At 43.1% G+C, this 24,585-nt stretch overlaps 1 protein-coding gene across 2 annotated transcripts in view; it reads right to left on the bottom strand.

Annotated features, from left to right (window-relative positions):
- SENP7 (SUMO specific peptidase 7) overlaps nucleotides 1–24,585 on the bottom strand; it is a 1,147,653-nt gene that overhangs the window by 117,464 nt on the left and 1,005,604 nt on the right. For both annotated transcript variants that reach the window (XM_078657763.1, XM_078657764.1), the window contains exon 19: nucleotides 7,707–7,750. In XM_078657763.1, coding sequence (XP_078513889.1) covers nucleotides 7,707–7,750 — 44 coding nt within the window. The remainder of the gene's footprint in view (nucleotides 1–7,706; nucleotides 7,751–24,585) is intronic.

Below are 24,585 nucleotides of genomic sequence, written 5' to 3'. Positions count from 1 at the left end.
CTAGTGAGTTTCACCGTAACCCAGCGACCTTTTTCATCTGACGAGGATGACAGTAGCTCCACCTTGGACTTCTTTGACAATAATACCAGAACCCCATTCTTTTTACCGAGTGCACTTGATCCTACAACCTCTGTATAAAACTTGTTGCGCAGAGTATAGAATTGTTTAGCATCCAATTTGGTTTCTTGTAGCAGAACAATGTCCCCCTTTTGTCTCCGCAAATACTCTAATATCTTTTGTTTTTTAACGGGTTGATTCAGACCCTTAACATTCATGGATAAAACTTTCAATCGATCAAGAGAGGTTGTACCAAGTGGAGTGGACAGCGTTCTATGTGACATTTACAATGGTGTATGTGTCATGGTTGTACCAAGAGACCCAAGGGAAAACATAGTACTCGGCGCATCATGTAAAGGACATATTGTTCTGCTACTTTAAGATGAAATACAGTCGAAAACCACCACCAGATACCTGGATACCCAATGATATAGCACGCCTAGTCTGAGTATAGATATACAAACACATCATATGTATGATACAACTTGTCCAGTCAAGAGCAAGGAGATAGATCAGAAAAGAAAGAAGTGGTACGGAAAGGAGAGGAAAAAGAAAGAAGGAGAATGAAGGAGAGAGAAGGAAAAATAATACAAAACATAGAACACAGCACCCATCCCTCCCAACCCCACGCAACCCCCCACCCCACCCACCCCAATTGTGATACAGAAGCATGGCGACGTGAGGAAAACCGCAGTAACCCCCCCGCCTAAACCTAGTCATGTATAAACATTGGAACAGCAATACATAACGGGAAATGCATATAAAAGGCTATGCAAGCAGTGGAACGTTGAAATGATGCAGCAAAACCGACATGTGGCCAACAGCGCACACTCATTATACATTCCTGGTAAAGCAGAATAATTTCTGAGTGATCACTAAACTATACTTATCGAGCAGAAATTTGAGAATACAACATCATGGCCTATTGGGAGATATTCTGGCGTCATATCTCACATCAAGGCACGAAGGCACGAAGTGGCTAGTAGAATCTAAGTCATCGCATCAGTGGCGAATAACCTAAGCAAAGAACAGTAGAACATCAGTAATCAATAGTCAAAGAGACACAGTATTGCCAGAACGAATCCGGTCTACTCCGGGTAGCCTGCCAGTGTACCAAAGTCTGGAGTTAGACAACACTTTACACTGTATACATCACCGTCCATCTTCTCATTGGAGCCAACAAGGAGAGCCAACTTTAGATAAGAGGGTCAGAGCAATAGCAGCTGGACCACGCCAGCCTGAACCCGAAAGGTAAATTAAAGAGACTTCCAGGACATCCGTGAACTTGAGACCTATCCGGTAGGAACCCAACAACAGATAAGCCCATCAGGCTTTTAATAACAACAGAGCACAGAAAACTTTATGATGAGACCTAACGTGGTCACTTGTACCCTGAAGCAGAAGCCGAGGCCGATAGACCATCCGGGTTATTAGTTTCCATGTCGCGCTCCATGTCTCGTTCTTCCACATCCTCAAGCATGCGTTTGAGCTTCATTGGGTCCGTAAAGTAGTGAGCCGATCCTCGTATCGTCACCCGGTATTATAAGCGCCCGCCCTCCTCCCCGGTGGAGAAAATGGTACTGTGATGTATGCTACAGGCCTTGCTTTATGCACCTTCAAAAAGAACTGAAAGTAAAAGGAAGGGGCTGAGCATGCTGGGATACCGAGTGTCTCCAGAGAGTTCCTTAAAGGCACGGTATCCCTTTTCTAGACACATAATAGCAGTCTATAGAGGCTTGTCTGTCCCTACCTTCCTCTCTATCATTCCAAGGATTTGGTGAGGGGAGGAAAGTTTATCTATGGGTGAAACTTGACAGATTGTGTTAAATGAGTTATTGATGTTATATCCTTGGCATGTCTAGCTGAAGTACTGGACAGTGTAGCCTTGTAGGTACAGGCTGCATTATTGTCTTTAATTTTCTCTTAAGTGTCTATGTAGGATTGCAATGAAGATAGCTTAAGAGATTATTTTTTGATTGCTCCGGGTCCACGCACATGAGCGGGACTATTCACAAGATTATGACTATACACAGATATCCCCTACTACAGAAGTGTTTGTTATTAGACCGTAAGGATCTGGATTGAAGATAAGGACGGAGTCTCCTCCTTAGGTAGGCCGGCCCTTTTCTTTTTCCTGCCCAAAAAGCAAAGGTTAGAGCCTTAAATTCTATTCGCTTTGCAACAGGCAGCCAATGAAGGTGTCGTAGATAGGGAGAGATGCGGTGTTGAAGCGGGACACCGCAGACTAATCGGGCTGCAGCGTTTTGTACAGTCTGAAGTCTGCTGAGCAAGCCTAGTGAGAGACCCAGGTATGAGCCATTAAAGGGAGCAAATAACACTGGCAGAGTGATGGATTGCCAAATGCGGAAAAGACACATGACTTGTGGCAGTAATACTACCCGAGTCCTCAGCACCAGCATGTCTGGGGAAAAAGGTGTATAGTAGGTGCACTGAAAGTGCTCGAAGTACACACATGCGACAAGCTGAAGTGATCACTGAGAGGAGGATGGTCTTTAAAGTCAAGAGATACAGTGAGCAGCTGTGCAATGGTTCAAAGGGTGTAAAGTTGGAAAAAATCAAGACCAAACTAAGGATCCACTGTGGTATCATTAATGACTTGGAACAGAAAAAAAAAGCTACTTAACTTATGTAATGCTCTTACTGGTAGAGACTATCTAACTGCAGATTCCTCATCTTCTAAATATTCCCTAGGTGTTAGACTTACTCCTGAAGCTTTTGAGCAGTAGCTCTGCATGCCGGTAGGTAGCGCTGTGTGGCTCTCACTGATGCAGTTCAGCTCTGGAAATGACGAGCAGGCCCATATAAGCACCAAGCCTCACGCAGACCTCAGCTGCTTTCGAGCTGCCGCGTCCCCAGATGCAGAGCTCTAACAGCAAATTAGCTTTGACCAGTGTACAAATTCCTAGACTTGGGACCCTATTATTGGACAGAGCCCAATTCACTGAACAGGGAAGACAAGTCAGTGAGGAACTTGCAGTTAGATAGTCTCTACTAAAAAGAGCATTACCGCAGGTACGTAACTTGTTCTTCTGATAGAGATTTCTAACCACGGAATCCTCCCTTTCTGAATAGATACCAAAGCAGTTACACATTAGGAGGTGGGTCTGTGAATTTGCTCACACAAAGAGTCTTGCAGGACTGAGCAGGTGAAATGCCTGTCTCGGTGAACCTAGCAGTCCAGACAGCAGTGCTTTATGAATGTATGGAGTGACGCCCATGTAGCTGTCGGATTGATGTCCAAAACAGGAACTCTGTGTGCCAATGCAGTGGAAGCAGCTTCGGGTCGGGTGGAATGAGCTTGCAGTCCTTCCAGAGGCTGCTTTATGGCCAATATTTAGCAGCCAGCGGGAGATAGTCCTTTTCTGCACGGCCGTGCCTTTTTTCACTCCAGAGAGCCCCACAAAGAGCTGTTAGTCCACCTGGTGTTCTTTGGTATGATTTATATAAAAGCTCAGTGCTCTTTTGGGGTCAAAGCAATTAAGTCTTTAGAATGAAGTACCTTTGGGGAGAAACAACCTGTTACAGAATGGATATGTGCTTGTATGAAATTCCCTCTTTTGTGGGAGGAATCGTGGGTGGGGCAAAAAGAAAAGGTAAAGCAAAGCTGTTTTGAATGATTTATAAGACCAATCTATTGGACTTGATAAATCGCCAACCTTGGTGGAAAAGTCAAATTCTGCCCCCCCCCCCCCCCCAGGGATTTGGCATTCACCACTAAGAGCAAACAAAAGTGATTTGGTGGCCATTGCAGCAGGCGAAAAGGAGTTGGAACACTGAGGACCCTCCTGCTTCGCACGGTGACTGCCAGACTAACAAACATGTTCTTAAAACGACTGGGATACCTGGTGTGTAGATTGGTAAGGCTGTCTATGTGCTAGCCCTCTGGAATAGCCTTGAATCTTATGGAATTGAACTGGAAAATGTTTGGTAGGGGCCCACGCTCTGCAATCCTAAAAGCACTTAAACACAGAATCTAACTTCTCACCAAAAAGGCAACACCTATCAAAAGGCATATCAATAAGGGAGGTCTGCACATCAACGGAGAATCCACACATGTCAACGAAGTACACCACTGGTGCCAACTGCCCGCCTTAGGCAATATGTAGTATCCAGACCTAAGATGGATAACGTATTTTGCAGCATCCTGGCCATCATGAATCGTCTAAGATAAACAGGACCTTAGGTGTTATGGTACTGTTGGCAACATCTTGTGGACCATATCCCACAGGGCATGTGTGTATCAGCCCAGTAAACAACCAGCATTTACAGACAGCAATGCCAGACTGGAGGAAGAAAAACGTGCTGGCCAAAAGCTTCAATCCTCTTGGATTCTCTATCCGGAGGAGTGGTTGCAAATGAGCTAGTTGTCACCTTACTCAGTGAGGCCTGTACAATAAGCGTGGTGACGAAACCTGGGTCACCAGGTGCCAGTCTGCAGCGTCTGGCCACCTGTCTATCACAGAAAAACAAGAACAGGGTTTTGACCAGGGAGCTATCAACGTATTAGTGAGAGCATTGTTAAAAGAGAGTAAGAGTTCCAAAGCAGCTGGTAAAGGCTGTAACATAATTTGTTATGGTCTTAACTGGGGTAGCTGCAATTATAGTGCCTCAGCTGCCCTCGAACCAGTACAGCAAATGAGGCACTTTCCTTGGCTGGTGGCCCAAGTGGTGAGTCAAGATCTATCTTAGGTGAAGTACCAAGACCACTTGAATTATGTATATCCATGTATAAGGCATCATCAGAGCAGTGGGGGAGGGTTGAGTAGGACATCTCTATTATCATCATCAATATCCTGTGATACTCTCCGCTCTAGCACAGGATTAGAGTCAGAACCAAAAAGATAAAGGAGCCACTGCTGGTAGTTGGATGTGGCAGAGGCACCCAGCAAGACTCAGGGTGCAGAATGGCTGGTTGTCATTTGTGATTTCGTAGTGCGACATTGGCCAGGGTCCGAATTTGGCATCTGTACCAGATTAACTTCCATCTCTGGTGGTATTAGTACCAGCATCAATGCAGAATGGAAGGCTGTTGATTTCAGACTGAAGAAATATTCAACACTAGAGTCTGCATAGCCCCGATAATGGGACCGAATGGGTCAGGCGTCGCCAGGGATGGACTTGCAGTGTAAACCTGACAGGAGGCCCCTGTGTGTTTTTGGAACCCAAAGGCTCTCCAAAGGGATCCAGAATTACACCAGCAATTTGAAGCATGGCCTTCTTGAAGGCGTTGATATGCTGCAGGGGTGGCGACGACCTGGGAAACTCAAGGCACATAGGGACCAACTGAGAAATCGCTTCTGTTGCCGAGACCTTGAAGTGTTGCATCAGACATTGTGACACCTTGGCGCATTCTCTTCAGAATCAGTGGCGGATGGGGTCAAGCTTTTTTTGGCTTAAACTTGGACTTTGACCTACCGCAAGATTTCAAGATCAAAGGTAAATGTTTGTGAGAATGGACCCAATGATGCGACTTCTGATTTTTTCATCCTGGGCCCAAATGGCCTTTGGGTGCATGAGGGCGCACTTATCACATGACTTGGAGCTGTCACCCGAGCCCTAACATACACCTCATACAGGCCTGTGGCTGGTATTTGTTACCTACATTCGCGGCATGGCTGGAAACCAGTTGTGTTGGATGAGAATATCATCCCAAGCACACTGGTTGAAATAATTTTAGGAGTCATCGGAAAACTGACAAAGTTGGCAGCGTAGCTCAGGACCTGTATAGCAAGGCATAAAAAGAAATGAACAGATGTCAGCGAGCAGAGGTGGCATTTACAGCACAGGCTGTGCGGCGCCACCTAGCAGAGTGCAGGAGCACTGCTGTGTAATAAGTTTCTGGCGCCTGGGAAGCATTAGAAGGTGATGACATCAGTGGTCAGAAGTATCTGTCAGAAAGGATATTTTTCAGATCCATCACCATTGCCCCATGTTGTAACATGAGACTCTAAACTAGTCCCTGCACTATTTTAAGTAAATGTTAAATGACGCAACGAAAAAAATAAAATCAAAGAAGTTCACCTTAACACTTAACAGACATCAGTAGGCTGATCGTACTCACGTCTACCTCAAACTTAGTGATGAAGAAGATGCTGCTAACCTAAAGAAAAACATGAAATAACTCAGGCTGGGCTATTTAAACACTTATGTTCAGTTATGAAAACAAAAGCGAATTCCTTCTCATATTAGTGAATATCAAAATGACGCATGCCCAGAACTGGATATCAAACTCGAACCCTTCAGGCCCAGACTAATGACAACAAATAAAGGCAGGTTCTTGGGTGTTATATTCGACAACGCACTATCTCCAAAATGTTAACAAAATCGCTCAGTGGCAATTAAACACAAGTAACAATCTTAAATATGTGATCCCAGAACAGGGTCATCTAGAAACGATACTCCAATCTTTAATTACCTCAAGAGTGGACCACAATTCCTGAGATCACTGCCACAAAAAATGTCACTGAATTCTGAAAAAGCAGTAAATCACAAACACAAAGCAAACGGAGTACATTTCGCCAGTCGTGAGATCTCTGAACTAGCGCCCTGTTGTGAAACGCTTTATACTTGTTACAGAGTACATAACATATAATGATGTACATCACAACCCTCAAGTTACTTTGAATGAAAAGTACATATACTAGGAGAAAACAGAAAACGCTCCAAACAAAAGAACTAGCAATTGAAATCCCCAATTTCAGGAAAAAAAAGTTTGAATCAATCATTTTCTTTGGCAAACCACAATATCGTGGATTAGCACTCCTCAAGACCTGCAGAAGGCCCATTCATTCAAGAGCGGTATGAAAGAATTCCTAAAGAAAACGTTAATCGATTTGGCTTCTTCAATCACGCCATGAAGATACCTGCCTGCCAAATAGTCTTTATAGTGCAAGACTTAATTTCACCCTCACTAAAATTCCGTGATCTATATTCGAACCTAATATTCAGTTTTGAACTTGAACATCTGCCTATATAAATTTGTGGCTGTGCTACGATTTAGCCAGTTTTAGGAAACTAGTAGTAGCTGATCGATAGGCAAAATAAAGGAACAATACAATTTGCCTCCGTTTCTCGAGAAGAATAATGTAACATTGCCTTTATTCCATAAACTCATCCATAAAAATATGCTGTGTCAACACGATGTAGCTCGTGCTATAGAAAAAACTGATATAAATAAACAATAAAACAGTGGGGATGTTGACACGTGGAACCCCAAGACCGCAGAATCACATTCCACTTCTACAGATCAGCAGGATCACACAAAGTGAGGAACAGTGGAACTAGAACAAGATTCCACGTCTGAATCCCAGTGTTTGGGATACCGAATCCAATTCCATAGGAATCACATCCCACAAATGGAAGTAGTCATATAGATTTGGCCCGTTTTCCTACTGCATTACTATTTATTACTAAAAAGAATACTTTAAAGGGAAGAAAAAATAACTTAGAAAATCCCAGTGGGTCTCTTGATTCACGTATGCTAGGCAGTCTTCATTTTCAACAGTATCATAACTTATTGTCGAAATAAAATAATTCCAGAATGTTATTTAAACATTAATGCATTTCAACACACTGATAAAATGTTTTAAACAAAAATCTGAAGAAAAAAAAATTCAAAAATTACACACCGTTTACAGGATTTTGCTTTTTCAGACCGTTTCTCCGATGGACCCTACAAAACAAAGGGATTCAGTATGTAAGAACACAAGTCATCTGTGATACTATTATAATACAGCATAAAGTTATGAACAGTGCAAGCAATGTAGTTAATGTGGGGGGCATGCATCCTCTGATGCAGTTAGCAACTCATCACATGGTAAAATCAAATGTGTTTGTCTTGTGACTAGAGGTCAGTCAATTTGAAAGTGCTTAAGTGTTCACAGCAAGATGTACTGCACGAACAGCAGCGTTACAAGCAGCAAACTTTGTGAAAAAAATAAATGCCAAAATTTGACAAAAAGTCACTTACCTTTGTTATTGTTTTTTATGTTTCATTGACTACAGCAGAAGGATCTTTGCATCCTCGCCCACAGCATGTGATAACGAACAAAGATGGCCACACAGAATTTGTATGGTCTAGCTTGACAGTGCAGCTGTCTCCACACAATTATGTGAGCATCACCAGGAGAGGGGCTTTGGCTCCGCCCACATGGTGGGAGCCAGGAGTACATGTTTTCATTGGGCAGACGTTGTGTGCTTTCACAGAAAAAGTGCATGCCCTCCACACAGCTGGGATTATTTTGTGTATTTATCCAGATGCCTGAGCATCAACTTTCAGCAGCACATACAACATTGTTATACTATTAGCGTGCTAGGAATGTTTCAAATATAATTGGAAGCAATAGTATTCATGATTCCTTTCAGTCTGAAATGAACACACACACACAGATGAACAACCACAAAGGGTGGTGGACAATTCGCAAAAGGAAAATGTTAAAGGGGATGTTCGATCTAAAAGGAAAATGGTGGTTCCTGCCAGATTTGACAATTATATATGTAATAAATTGTTGTGATCCATTCATTTTTTATGACATTTTTGTTTAAGAGTTTAATTATGACCCAGATTCAAGCACCTGTTGTGTTCGTTAGGTCTTAGTGGCCAAAAGAGAGATAGCTAGACACTGGGGCGCACCAGAGACCCACTCTTGCAGAATGAAATGGAATGGCGGCTGAAAACGTCACATACCGGAGTAAGGGTTGTCCCTGTAAATGTTATAAGATCTGGGGCTGGCGGAGGGCCTTCTATGGGCTGGACCTGATGGGAGCCAGTTCCAGTATGACGAGTGTCGATGTTCCTGGGTAGGACTGTGGGGGATAGTATATCTATTTCGTGTCATGGTGGCCCCTGTACTGTGCGGGGTATCTTCTGTGTTATAATGTTCTGTACTAAGTTTACTATTCATTCATTAATTATTTTATTTAATTAATATTTTTTTTGAAAGAAAGGAAGTGTTGTATTGATATGTAATTCTGGATGGTTCTGGAAGGGTTCATTTCCTAAGGTTAAGTGGTTCTTAGACTTAGAATCATATAGTGTCATAAGGAAATTAGAATGTTGTGGGTATTTATAGGAGGCTGTGGAATGTTCAAGGCATTCTAACCGCGCTTCTTATGGATGAAGTATTAGACATTTCTGCATTCATCGTATGGGTTTGTTTAAACATTCAAATACGTTCTTTGAAACCTATTTTTTCCACAAGACAAATCACAACACCACTTACTGTCTTTACAGCAATTGGAAACTGCATGTTCCAAAATGGCAGCATGCAGATTGATGACGTTTTAATGCTGTGTGCAGCGTGGCCATCCAGTACTGGAGATTGCCTGATCAAAAATGGTAGCATGCAGCATGATGGTATTCTAATGTCCTGTGCTGCTGCCCAAGACAAAATGGCAGTAGGCATCACAATGTCTGTAATCAAAAGTCCCACTCTGCCAACCACTGAGGCATAAAAGCTTTCTTCCCTGTCAGAAGATTGTGGATATGCGGGAGAGTATACCGCAAATTGTTAACTAATGGTGCTGGGATCCCACTGCGAATCTCGAGTTGCCTCTGTGGGCAGGAAGAACTGGCATATGAAAATGTAGTGAAGGTTTGGGGATACCAACTAATCTAAAATTTATAAATTTGGAGAAGCACAACCTTTTCTTTACCTGTAAACTGGTAGTTTGCAATCTATTTAAAGCGTGCTACGGTGGTAGCACGTTTGTCCTAATACCGTGCCAATCTGTGAACCTTCTTACCTCGAGTGAAATCACACTCGACCACTGTTGCTGGAAAAACTTTTCCAATTTATTTTCAAAAACCAAAACTTATTTGCTTATTTTCTCTTTTCTATGTCCCAAAAACTAAATTAAAAAAAAAATATTCCAATGACCAACATGTAATTTACATTATTACATTTTCATTGTTCAGACCATCGTAGATCACCCTATACATTTATAATCACATACAATCATGCAGTTTATAAACATAAACATTTAATCCGGATTCCATTAGATGCCCAATGCATTTCGAGCCATAAGTGGCCCTTCTTCAGGGAATAATCATAAATTGACCCAGTCCTCAAGGCACACAAAAATGTAAAACTGTAAACAGCTATAGATTGTCAAATGATCATTCTAATTATATCTCTAATTATAGAGATTATTGCTCTGTTTCAGTCCAATGCCAAAACTTAAAAATAAGCCCGTCTCTGATAAACAAATAACCCAACAACACAGTACAAACATCCACTAGAAGGACAACATTAGAAAAAAGTGTGAATAGCTAGATGACACCTCACGGGCGCACCACCAATGGGGACCCCTGGTTGGTACTCACCAGGTTGGCCCTGTTCTCATCATCGGTGTCAAATAGCTTAACGTAAACGTGTCCGAAAACCCAAAGTAAAGAGAAAGACAGTGAATGGAGCAGTGTACGCAAAACGTATATGTGACAAGGACTAACAACGTTCAACATATAACACACACAATACTGCGCAACAAGATGCAACTATCTCTTTATTTATATTTTCTTGTCGCTTACAGTAAACACGTAATATAAAAGGGGGGTATGAATACTACCTATCGATTCATATTCAACCCGCAGCCGACATGTTTCATTGCCTTAGGTATTGTATCAGGCAATTTCTTCAGGGCAAACGAAAATTTAAGGTGCCACTGCCAGCGATACTGTGCTTTAAAATGCTGTAAATCAAAAAAATAGAACACATATATATGTATATATGTAGACATCTGCCGGTAGCATTGCTGCGTATTTAACACTACATTGCACCTAGTAATAGACAAAAATGCTCGTTACCTGGGGGGCACCTTTAGCTTTCATACCATTACCAATATGGCTCTGTGAAACTCTTGGACCCACTTCCGACCGGTAAGTGTGGTCTTGCCTCCCTTCTATATTCATCTGACGGAGAGAATGAGGGGAAAGACGCCATACGGGCGCACATTAAAATCAGCCTATCTAGTCTTACCGCCTCAGCATTATGTTGTCCTAGAACAGCGTGTTTACCAGTGGAGGGACTTCAAACGGCGTCTTCTCGGCACCGGAGCGCCGAGGCTAAGACGCGCGGTATATTTACCTTGTCTGGCTTCCGCGTTGTGTGGCTCTGATTGGGCCGTGCTGTCACGTGGGTAGCCCGCCCCTGATTGGACTTACAGGTCATGTGACTATACCAACTCGCGAGGTTCACCGGTGTCTGCACCTCATATTTCATTTATACACTGGCAATGAATTAACTTTTTTGTTCGGCGGGGCAATGATAAGGGCAGATCAAAACGTGTTCGGCGGGGCATATAAAGGATCAAAACGTACTACCGATCCTAAGGCACATGCACCACGTGATAGGCATCAGAGAAGGCGGAGGCCATCTTGGAACGGTATAACTTCACATAATGAAGCTATAGCTGTATACAAGGAGGGGCACACATATGCCCGTTAATTATCACCCACCATGCTTTTTTCATAAGCCACTGTTACCTTGAGGAGACCCTCATTAAAATTGGATATAACCATTCTGGTCAGATTTATAATGAGTAACTAGTGTGATGGAACCTCAGCGTCAGGTGAATAGATGATTTCAGTATTTACAATTAAAAAAGTTTCTTAAACTGAACATCATCAGTGAGGACTATCCACAGTAGGTATCTGGTGTAATAGTTTCTGAAGACACCTTGTGGCAAATAGGATAAGGAAGATGAATAGTTACAGTGTGTTATGAATGTCATCGGATTTTAGATTGTTGAGCCAAAGAACAACTATATCATCGTAACTTATTCCATTCCAATAATTCGTTTAGTCCTTGCTGTTCGCTAGATTCCTGGTAAATCCAGCGTGCTTCTTTAGTTGCCAGACGCTTTTCCATGGACTGTGCCTCGCCCACCACTCTTTCCAGCACTACCCATGTGAAGGAGTGCTTGTTGCGATGACAATGCTGCACTAACTTTGTAGTCAGTTTGCCCTGTCGTATCGTGCTTAAATGCTCTTGGATCCGAAGCTTGATTTTGCGTGTCGTAAGGCCGATGTATTCAAGGCCGCACTCACAACTCAATCTGTAGACTACATTCGTAGTGTTGCAGTTGCTAAAATGATTTAACGTCCAGATTTTTCCGGATTTTAGCTGAATGGTATTGCATTTTCTCGTGATATGGCACACAGAGCAATTTCCACAGGGATAGTGGCCATTAGGTACCGTCGAGGTTTCTGGCAGTTTTTTCTCTATCATCCTGGTGTGAACCAATTTACCCTTTAAATTGGGGGCCCTTCGAAAAGCAAAACGGGGTGGCGGCATCTTATGGTCTTGCGTGCTAAGGAGCGGCCAGTGTTTTCTGATAGCTTGTCGGATCTTCGTGGCCAGCGGGTCGAAGGTCATGACCACTGGTAGACACTCAGATTTTTCTTTTTTATGTGACTCTAAGAGTGCTGTCCTTGGTGTACTCAACGCCCTTTTATTAGCATGACGGATTATTTTACGTGGGTAGTCCCGGGCTTGTAACCTGCTACTTAGGTCTTTAGCTTGTTCCTTATAGGCCTCAGTCGTTGAACAATTCCTCCTATACCTCATGAATTGGCCCACCGGGAGATTGTCCCTGAGTGCTCTAGGGTGGTAAGATTGGTAAGCCAGAAGGGAGTTTCTATCTGTCGGTTTTTGGTGTACACTAGTAGCAAACTTTCCTTCTGAGGCCTCAATGTCCAAGTCTAGGTACACTGCACTTGTCTGATGGTAGTTCCAAGTAAAACGCAGACTCCTGTCTTGCGTGTTTAACCAGTTGAGAAACTGGAGGAGACGATTTTCTTCTCCTGACCAGATGAGGAGCACGTCATCGATATAACGTCTCCACAGACGTAGATGTTCTTTGAAAGGATTATTATCTGAATCGATGACGTGCTCCTCAAACTGCCCCACATAAATACATGCCACACTCGGTGCCATCGTAGCCCCCATTGACGTCCCCGTCACTTGGAGGAAGAGCTCGTTTTTATAGCCCAAGAAATTTCGTGTCAGGGCTAATTCTACACATTGTAGAATAAAACTCTGTGGCGCATCATAAAACCATTCTTGCTTGCTGAGAGCTTTAGCTGTTGCTACCAAGGCCGCTTCTTGAGGAATGCACGAGTATAACGACTCGATGTCTATAGTCACGATATACTCAGTAGCAGGGTTGTAGGTCATGGAGTCCAGAACATTTAAAATATCCGCGGTGTCTTTGACATAAGAGGCTTGGGTTATTACAGATTCGCGTAGGTAGTAGTCTGCGAATTGGGACAAGGGTTCCAGAATTGACTGGATACCCGACACGATAGGCCTGCCAGGGGGTGGCCTGGCAGGCTTATGTATTTTTGGGAGGACATAAAAGGCCGGAGTCCTCGGGTTGGTGTTAATGAGGAACTACGCCTCTTTTGCACTTATCCATTTCTTTTCTTTTGCATTGGCAACGAGTTTAGTAATGATATCTTTCAATTCTGGTGTTGGGTCTCTAGCGAGAGGTTGATAATTAGTTCTAACATTTAGGAGTCTTCGAACCTCTGCTTCGTAGTCTGATGTGTTTAAAATTACAATAGCGCCGCCCTTGTCCGCGCTCTTGATGGTTATTTTGTCGTTGTTCTGCAAGGATTTAATGGAGTTCCAATTTTCTTTCGTCATATTTCTGAAACCCATAGATTTGTTCTTATTTTCTATGTCTTTAATTTCTTCCAGTACTTTGGCTTCAAACACTGCGGTTTCTGGGCCGAGCGTTGCAGTTGGGGGGCAGAAACTAGAGGGTTTTCTTAAGTTGGAATTAAAACCTCTGCTTTCTTCAGTTGGTTGCTTACAAAAGAATTTCTTAAGTTTGATACGGCGCATTGTTTCGTGGAACTCGGTTCGGCATTTGAAGGCATCGTGGTTCGGTGTAGGCACAAAACCTAACCCTTTGTTTAACACATCCTCTTCTCCGGTAGTCAGATGATGTCAGCATTGTCATCGCAACAAGCACTCCTTCACATGGGTAGTGCTGGAAAGAGTGGTGGGCGAGGCACAGTCCATGGAAAAGCGTCTGGCAACTAAAGAAGCACGCTGGATTTACCAGGAATCTAGCGAACAGCAAGGACTAAACGAATTATTGGAATGGAATAAGTTACGATGATATAGTTCTTCTTTGGCTCAACAATCTAAAATCCGATGACATTCATAACACACTGTAACTATTCATCTTCCTTATCCTATTTGCCACAAGGTGTCTTCAGAAACTATTACACCAGATACCTACTGTGGATAGTCCTCACTGATGATGTTCAGTTTAAGAAACTTTTTTAATTGTAAATACTGAAATCATCTATTCACCTGACGCTGAGGTTCCATCACACTAGTTACTCATTATAAATCTGACCAGAATGGTTATATCCAATTTTAATGAGGGTCTCCTCAAGGTAACAGTGGCTTATGAAAAAAGCGTGGTGGGTGATAATTAACGGGCATATGTGTGTGTCCCTCCTTGTATACAGCTATAGCTTCATTATGTGAAGTTATACCGTTCCAAGATGGCCTCCGCCTTCTCTGATGCCTATCACGTGGTGCATGTGCCTTAGGATCGGTAGTACGTTTTGATCCTTTATATGCCCCGCCGAACACGTTTTGATCTGCCCTTATCATTGCCCCGCCGAACAAAAAAGTTAATTCATTGCCAGTGTATAAATGAAATATGAGGTGCAGACACCGGTGAACCTCGCGAGTTGGTATAGTCACATGACCTGGAAGTCCAACCAGGGGCGGGCTACCCACGTGACAGCACGGCCCAATCAGAGCCACACAACGCGGAAGCCAGACAAGGTAAATATACCGCGCGTCTTAGCCTCGGCGCTCCGGTGCCGAGAAGACGTCGTTTGAAGTCCCTCCACTGGTAAACACGCTGTTCTAGGACAACATAATGCTGAGGCGGTAAGACTAGATAGGCTGATTTTAATGTGCGCCCGTATGGCGTCTTTCCCCTCATTCTCTCCGTCAGATGAATATAGAAGGGAGGCAAGACCACACTTACCGGTCGGAAGTGGGTCCAAGAGTTTCACAGAGCCATATTGGTAATGGTATGAAAGCTAAAGGTGCCCCCCAGGTAACGAGCATTTTTGTCTATTACTAGGTGCAATGTAGTGTTAAATACGCAGCAATGCTACCGGCAGATGTCTACATATATACATATATATGTGTTCTATTTTTTTGATTTACAGCATTTTAAAGCACAGTATCGCTGGCAGTGGCACCTTAAATTTTCGTTTGCCCTGAAGAAATTGCCTGATACAATACCTAAGGCAATGAAACATGTCGGCTGCGGGTTGAGTATGAATCGATAGGTAGTATTCATACCCCCCTTTTATATTACGTGTTTACTGTAAGCGACAAGAAAATATAAATAAAGAGATAGTTGCATCTTGTTGCGCAGTATTGTGTGTGTTATATGTTGAACGTTGTTAGTCCTTGTCACATATACGTTTTGCGTACACTGCTCCATTCACTGTCTTTCTCTTTACTTTGGGTTTTCGGACACGTTTACGTTAAGCTATTTGACACCGATGATGAGAACAGGGCCAACCTGGTGAGTACCAACCAGGGGTCCCCATTGGTGGTGCGCCCGTGAGGTGTCATCTAGCTATTCACACTTTTTTCTAATGTTGTCCTTCTAGTGGATGTTTGTACTGTGTTGTTGGGTTATTTGTTTATCAGAGACGGGCTTATTTTTAAGTTTTGGCATTGGACTGAAACAGAGCAATAATCTCTATAATTAGAGATATAATTAGAATGATCATTTGACAATCTATAGCTGTTTACAGTTCTACATTTTTGTGTGCCTTGAGGACTGGGGCAATTTATGATTATTGCTTGACTGAGTGGAGGGCGATCTAGTCCTTTATGTCCCTCTTGACTCCTATTATCTGAGCCCTTCTTCAGGGGCCTGAAATTTAAACAAATGAGAACATACATCAACACTAGTACTTGTATATATCACAACTTTCAGAATTACACAGGGGAACATGTATATGTTCGATGTCATGCATAAATCACACCTTAAGTTGCACCTCTGTAATCAGAACCCAAAAGAAATGAAAATTGTGAAAAAGCAAAGAATGGTGCTCTAATACTCCACCACCGAAATCAACCTAACATACTGAAGAAGCTTACCCTCCTTCTAAAAAACTCTGGTACGTGAAGGATACAACTGACTTCTTGACAAAATTACAGACAATCTCCACAAACAGTAATATGCTGTTATGTACAATAGATGTCAAATCTTTGTATACTTCCATACCTCAACAAGCAGGACTTGAAGCAGTCGAATGGGCCCTACTGTGTCAACCTACCATCAGAGCAAATAAAGTTTTCATTCTAGAATTGGTTCATTTTTGTTTATACCACAGTTATTTTCAATGGAGGAGAAGTTTTTTCTGCAACAGAACGGTACATCGATGGGATTCGCAGGGGCCCCTGCGTATGCCAATACGTTTATGGCGAAATTTGAATCTGATCATATATACACCGATCAAGTTTGGATGAAGAATGCAGTTTTATACTGCAGGTTTATCGACAACATCTTTGTCCTTTGGGCATCAGACAGATCAATGTTGGAGAGGAAACTAGAAATGCTTAACCAGCATGATGATCATATTCAGTTCACATACAACATCAGTGACACATGGATCTCCTTTTTGGATGTGGCAATACGAATAGATGCATCTGAATTAAAGACAGAAGTTTTTCGTAAAGATACGGATGTAAATAACGCTTTGCTGTTCCAAAGTTTCCATCCGCAAACCTTAAAAACAACGTACCTTTGTCTCAGTTTATGAGGATAAAAAGGATGAGTTCCAATTCTGAAGATCTAGACAAGCATCTGGACATCCAGCAGAAAAAGTACATAGAAAGAGGTTACCCCAATGAAGTTCTAGTCAAAGCAAGGAATCGTGTTAAAGATTATGATCGTGAGAACCTACTGAAGCAAAAATCATTAAAAAAAAAAACATCGAAAGACATGTATTCGTTTCAAAATTTTCCACCTCTTCACAAAAAAACAAGAATATAGTTAATCAACACTGGGAATTACTCCAGAATGAAGGAGATTTTCATGGTATTTACGATCATAAACCATTATTTGCATACACCAGATCGAAGAATCTGAAAGAAATTCTAAAGACTCAACCTAAACAGAATCAAGAGAATGAATACAGAGGAATGAAAAAGTGTGCAAATTGCGTTCACTGTAATAACGTGATAGTAGGCTCGACTTTACATCATCCACAAACAGGGAAGCCCATAATTCTTTTCCACAACACAGATTGCAACTCCAGCGTTCTGATTTACTACATAAAGTGCCCTTGTGGGAAGCTATATGTAGGGAAAACAGAACGAAAATTAAAAATAAGAATTTCGGAACACAAAAGTACTGTAAGGAATCAAAACACGAAAAGTACTCTAGCATCACACTGGATGGAGGCTAAGCATAGTATAGCCCAATTGCAGTTTTCAGTCCTGGAGAAAATAATACAACATGAAGGAATGGATCTTACCAGATACCTCCAGCAGAGAGAAATTTACTGGATTAAAAGGCTAGAAACCCAAGACCCCAAGGGTCTTAATGAAAAAATTGATTTTGCATGTTTTCTATAAATGTGATCCTTCACCTAAGCGGTGATGAGTGTGGCTCTGGTTTAATTATAACCAAATATGATGAATTATGTTAATTAGTCAAATTGCACCTGGTCTGTAATCCTTATTGCATTTCTTATTTCATTTTTCACTATTTATTTATGTTATCAACCTTCACATTGTGCACTTCGTCGGTATACACAGTTTGTACAGGACGTCACCAGTAAGTCTGTTTTCCATGTTTATGAGTGTACGAAGGTTAGGCGACACTGTTGTGAGCTTCTGCTCCAGTGCCAGCACTGTAGAAAGTGAAGACGGCTGGTTTTTCACATAGTGATATTAAGTTCAGGAAGTGTATAGATAACAGTTGGGTTGCGCGCTGGCTTTTTTTACCACGTGGGTACATGCAGTAAACGCCGTGATTGGTTGCTGAAATACGTCGGGAACGAGTAGAGCGTCTTCCGGGAGTCGTTTCTGTGGTGTTTACTCAGAGAAGGAATCGAGTGGTTTGAAGTACCACGGTCAACTTGTTGAGAGGTACGTTGTAGGGACAGAAATTACTTTTTTTAAGTTAAGCGTCTGGCTTAGTTTGGTACATTGGGTGATACTTTTTTCGATTTTGAATTTTTATAGAGAGACGAATTACAAGATTGAGGACCTTTTTGAGATTGGTCTTGAAAGTGAGGTGAGTCTTCGGCACACTTCATGGACAGCAATATATGGGAGATGATATCTAGTAGCAAGTTAAGACAGTTTGTTAAATTTTACAGGTTGGAGACACCAGAGTTTTTCAGAAGGAGGGTAAGCTTCTTCAGTATGTTAGGTTGATTTCGGTGGTGGAGTATTAGAGCACCATTCTTCACTTTTTCACAATTTTCATTTATTTTGAGTTCCGATTACAGAGGTGCAACTTAAGGTGTGATTTATGCATGACATCGAACATATACATGTTCCCCTATGTAATTCTGAAAGTTGTGATATATACAAATACTAGTGCTGATGTATGTTCTCATTTGTTTAGATTTCAGGCCCCGAAGAAGGGCCACTTATGGCTCGAAATGCATTGGGCATCTAATGGATTCCGGATTAAATGTTTATGTTTATAAACTGCATGATTGTATGTAATTATAAATGTATAGAGTGATCTACGATGGTCTGAACAATGAAAATGTAATAATATAAATTAAATGTTGGTCATTGGAATATGTTTTTTGAAATTTAGTTTTTTGGACATAGAAAAGAGAAAATAAGCAAATAAGTTTTGGTTTTTGAAAATAAATTAGAAAAGTTTTTTCAGCAACAGTGCACAGTGGATGAGTGCGATTTCACTCGAGGTAAGAAGATACCAACTAATCTCCCATCTATAAGACTAACAGGACCTGGCTCATGGATGGCATCTTAAACTTGTCCCGATAAAAGAACAACTTCTAAAGGTGGAGATGATCTAGGATGTGCCTCAGTCTTCCATCCTTCTTGGGAACCAGGAATGCCCTGGTTACTAATCGGTAATCTTCATTACTCCGAGTCAAGTCTTCCTCGCCACATTACTTACAAAGTAAGCTTCAGCTCGTCACACAAAACCCACCAAGCAAAATTAGCACTCCAGTCTTCCCCATCCCTCCCAAACATGGCCGACCTCCTTTATTCTCGACCTATCCATAAAAGGACACTCAACCCCCCTCCCAACTTCCTGTTCCTCTCCCAAGCCTCATAATACATAAAGCTGAAAAAGAACAAGTGAAAGGAGGGATTTGAAACCACCTGTGGCAAGAAATACCTGACTCAGAGTAATGAAGATTATCGGTAAGTAACCGGGGAATTACCTCGTCATCAATCTTCCTCACCACATTACTTACAAAGTGAGCTGATACCAAAGCTGGACTCTGCTTCATAAGAACACAAGAATCAAATATGCTTGCAACATGCAAAACTTAAAACCAGAAAAAAAATGAAAACAAACAGGACAAATAACTAGTAGTAATACATATGTCATAGACCACTCAACTGCTAGTGCTTGCATCCAACATAGCCAAAGCAAAATCAACAACAGCCATTTCTTCCAAGACCACCCAATAATGGTCCATAAACGTAAGAGACAGCCCAAGTGGCGATATTGCAGATGTTCTCAATAGAGACCCCCCTTAAAAGAAGCACACAAAACTGAAATATTCCAAGTCTACAGCCCTTGTATGTGGTCCACCACCTCAGACTCCTGCATCTCATAAGCAAGCAATATAGTCTGCTTAATCGATTTGCTTACCATGGAGTTGGAACGCCTAAGGCCATGCCGAACTGGACCAAATGTCAAAAACGGGCTGTCAGGCTTCTGGAAGCTCACTGTCCTCTCCAGATACAACAAGACAGCCCGCTTCACATCCAACTGATGCAAGCCTTCTTATCTCTCTAACCGCGGCTCAGGACAGAAAGCTGGAAGGACCACCTCACAGGACCTATTTACGAATGAAGAAACCTCTGGCAGAAACTTGGGGTTAGATGGTAACACAATCCTAACTGGAAAAACCTTCAAAAAAGGGAGGGTTCTAAGGAAAGATTACAGCTCCCCAATTCTCCTAGCCGACACAATTGCCACCAGAAAACCACCTACAGAGTTCAGAACTTCAGGTCCACCTCCTGAAATGGTTCAAAGAGAGGAGCCTGGACAGCCCCTCAACAACAAGGAAAGAACCCATGCTGGATCAGGGCATACCAACCTAGGACGCTGTAGAAAGAAACTACGCTTCAGCCTAGACAACCATGCATCTAAATGCAGACTTTTGAAGGCCTCAAAAGCTGCCCATTGTGCCCAGATCGTCGATGCAGCCAACCCTAATGTGAAACTGTCTGCCAGAAAATCCAAAACTTTCACAGGTCCAACAGACTTGGAGTTGAGACCTTTTCCTAGACACCATCCAGAAAAAGAACCCCAAAGCCTAGAGTAAGACCAGAGAGTCACCAGGAGTTCTGAATCAAGTAGGGCACCTCTGCTGAACAACCACAGCCCAACAAATTCACCCTCTCAACATCCATACCTGCAGGTGTAACCTCTGCAACACACCTGGCGGACGAGAAGGCCCCTTCAGCCGATGAAGCCTGCCAGGAGAGGAGGTCCATTCAGTGGATAAAGCTGGTCTGAAAGTGCCCAGTGCCCCTCCATACCAACGCCTTTAACAGAGGATACCAAAGTTGTCTGACCCACCCTACCCCAGCCCTAGCAATAGGCCACAGGTCCTGCCTTGCTTCATCTTGTTCAACACTTTGGTAATCATTGGAATCGGGGGGAACGAATACAGCAGTTCCCCCTTTCACCTGAATGGCATTGCATCTATCTTCTATACCTCTGCGCAGTGAGTAATTGTGCAGAACGCAGAAGAAGAGCATTCTCCTGGTTCATAAGCAGATTGTTGTTGGAAATCCAAACCTCCTCCGCAGGTGGTACACATCCCTGGTCATAGAAATCGCATTCATCAGGGGAAATACTCTGCTCAGGTTGTCCGTCACCCAATTTTCTTTTCCTGGGAGATACTCCACCCTAAGAGACAACACACTGTTCGCTGACTAGGACATGATCTCCTGAGTCAGAAGCCACAGAGACTGTACTCTGCAACCCCCTGGTGATTCAACTACTCCATCACCACTTGATTGTCTGTTCGGACCTGAACTTGCTGACCTCGGAGGTGAGGCACAAATTCCAGACAAACTATACATCTTTCAGCTCTCTGTAGTTTGAGAAACAACCAGCCTGGAGCTAGTCCCACTTCCCCTGTACAGACCAAGATGGCCCACCAGCCCAACTTGCTGGCATCCGTGGTAACCACTTGGGATGGAGTCACAGGAAAAGGAAGTTCCACTGCCAGATTGTTGCTGTCCAACCACCACGTTCAATCTGCTTTTTTGCTGGAGACACTTGTATCTGCAGGTTGTAAATGTTGGAGCACAGGGGCCAATGTGCCGGCAGAGGGTATGATAGAGTTTATATGTAAACAAGTCCATGGCTTGATAGCCTAAACCATACCAATGTTGGAGCAGACTTCTCACAGAGTAGACTCCTCATCTTCTTCATCAGTCTCCCTCCTTTATATCGGAAGAAAGACCAGTCCCTTGACCATGTCCAGGTGACCACCAATAAACACCAGATCCTGCAAGGGGACTAGACAAGACTTCTTGGAGTCGAGGAGAAACCTGTGAACCTCCAGAGTACTGTACAGCTGGTTGTCTTAGAAAGAGAAGAGGTAGGAATCAGTCGGTCAAAAAGATGTAGAAAAACCTGAATTCCCTCTTTAAGAATTACCCCTACCAAAAGTGCAAGAAATCTAGTAAATACTCTTGGAGAAGACGATAACCCAAAAGGGAGTATCTGAAACTGGTAAATAGTCCGAGCTCACGCAGAACCTGAGAAACCTCTGTGACAAGAAATGGATCAGGACATGGAGATAAACATCCAAAAGATTCAGGGATATTTGATATTTTGATATTTATGGGATTTTGTAAAGCGCGACTATCGCTCCGGAAGGAGCATCTTGGCGCTGAGCGTGCAGAAAAAGAAACATAGTGATGAATGAATCAGATGGCTGCGAAAACTGAGGAGTCGGATTGCTGGAATACCCAGGTTTTCAAGAGTTTCCTGAAATGGCTCTCAGTAGCAGCTAGCCTAAGGTTAACGGGGAGGTTGTTCCAAGCTCTTGATGCTAGGAAGGAAAAGGTCTTCCCCCCTCGCGTTTTTAACTTAAATCTTGGGATAACGACAAGGTGGGTTCCTGAGGATCTCAGGCAGCGCGTAGGATTGTAGTACATAAAGCGCTTGGTAAAGTACAAGGGACCAGTTTTTCTAGTGGCTTTAAATACAGTGAATAGGAGTTTAAACAAAATTCTTTTGTGAAGAGGTAGCCAGTGGAGGGTGTTGAGGGCTGCTGAGGCTGAGGACCTTCTGGGGAGTTTAAGAACGAGTCTGGCAGCCGCATGTTGAACACTTTGCAGTTTCCTCAGGGTGGACTTCTTCACTCCTGCCATTAGTCCGTTGCAATAATCAAGTCGGGAGAGGACTAGAGCAACCACGACTGATTTTCTGGCTGAGATGGGGAGGAAGTCGAAGAATTTCTTCAGTGTTCTAATAAGACTAAAACAGCTCCCGGCAGTGATGCGAACATGGTCATCAAAGCTGAGGGATGCGTCGAATTGGATGCCAAGATTGCGTGCCGAGGAAACAGCACTCGGCGGGGCTTCTGAGTTTTTTGGCCACCAGTCTTTTGGGGAAAAGGACAAGTCTTTCCCTAGGGGTATGATCTCAGTCTTGGCACTGTTACATCTGAGGTGGTTACTATTCAACCATAGAAAGACCTCGGAGAGACAGTTCTTAAATCTAAAGACTGCATCCGTGCATTTTTTATCGATGGTGACGACAAGTTGAGTGTCATCAGCATACGATGTAACGAGGATTCCGTGGGATTCTATCAGTGCAAGGAGGGGGGTCATATAAATGTTAAAAAAAAGAGGGCTAAGTATGGACCCCTGGGGGACTCCTGATGTAATTGGTCTTTCTCTGGAGAGGTAGGGACCTAGTGAAACCGTTTGGGATCTATTGGACAGGAACGATGTAATCCATGTCAGCACAGTATCTGTCACACCGATCTCGCGCATTCTGTTGATAAGAATGACATGCGAGATGGTGTCAAACGCTGCTGTTAGGTCGAGCAGGATGAGTACAGCCTGTCTCCCCTCATCCTGCAAGAACTTGATAGATAATTCAATCAAGGCGGTTTCAGTGGAGTGGCCGGGACGGAATCCTGATTGTTGGGGGTGCAGAAGGTGATTGTTCTCTACAAAGGTTTTTAACTCGCCGTATACTAGCTGCTCCGTGATTTTGCCAAGCGCGGGTAGTAGAGAAATTGGGCGCATGTTAGTGAGGTCAGTGGGGGATTTGTTTTGCTTCTTCATTAAAGGCTTTACTATAGCCTTTTTCCAGTCATCGGGAACGATGCCTGATTCGAGGGATTCGTTGATAATAGCGTTAATCGTGGGATTTACAGCCTCGATGAGATGATGAAGAATGCTAGGGGGGCATGAGTCCGTGGGGGCTCCCGATTTGCAGGCCAAGATGGCCTTATGGGTTTGTTGAAGGGAAACTGGTGAGAAACTGCCGAAGGTGGAGGGAATTGTAACGGCGTCATGGGTGGTAGTAAGGGGTTGAGGGAAATCTTTCTGAATGTTAGCGATTTTATCTATAAAGAAATCAGCAATTTGGTTGCATAGGGTTTGGGATGGAGGAATTTCAGGTAGGAGGGCTTTGGGATGAGTGAAGGACTTAACTATAGAGAAGACCATTTGTTGTTTTTGCTCGGCTTCCTCTATGGCTTTGGTAAAGTACTCCTTTTTGGCCGCTTTAATGCTAGAGAGATAAAGTTTCCTCTGTAGGATGTAGAGTAGCCTAGAGGCTTCGTCGTAAGTTTTTCTCCATTTCCTTTCTAGGATCCTACATTGGAGGTGGCTTTCAGTGAGGGACTGGGTATACCAGGGGGCATTGGGCTTTCTTTTACGGCGGACTGGCTGGCGGCGATTTGGACTGGAGTTGTCTGAGACAATTTTGTCAATCCAAATGTGGAAGTTACAAGAGTCGGACACTACATCCCCAACTAAGATGGGGGGCGGGGCCAAAAGCTGGGAGTCTGACTTGATACGTTCGGCCACCTTCTTCCAATTGATCGAAGAAGGAGGGAGGAGGCGCTTGGCGCTCAGTGGCATGGGGGAGTTTACCTTAATGGCAAAGGGGATAAGGCAGTGATCGGTCCATATTTGCGAAATCGGGGGGGATGTGGTCATGGTTGTCAAATTGGAACAGATGCCGTCTAACGTATGTCCAGCCCTATGTGTCGGGGAAGTAACAAGTTGGGAGAGACCA

The sequence above is a fragment of the Lissotriton helveticus genome, chromosome 8 (assembly GCF_964261635.1).
Source record: "Lissotriton helveticus chromosome 8, aLisHel1.1, whole genome shotgun sequence".
NCBI classification, from domain to species: domain Eukaryota; kingdom Metazoa; phylum Chordata; class Amphibia; order Caudata; family Salamandridae; genus Lissotriton; species Lissotriton helveticus.
The sequence above is the reverse complement of the archived record's forward strand: the minus strand, read 5'-3'. Positions and strand labels throughout refer to the sequence as shown.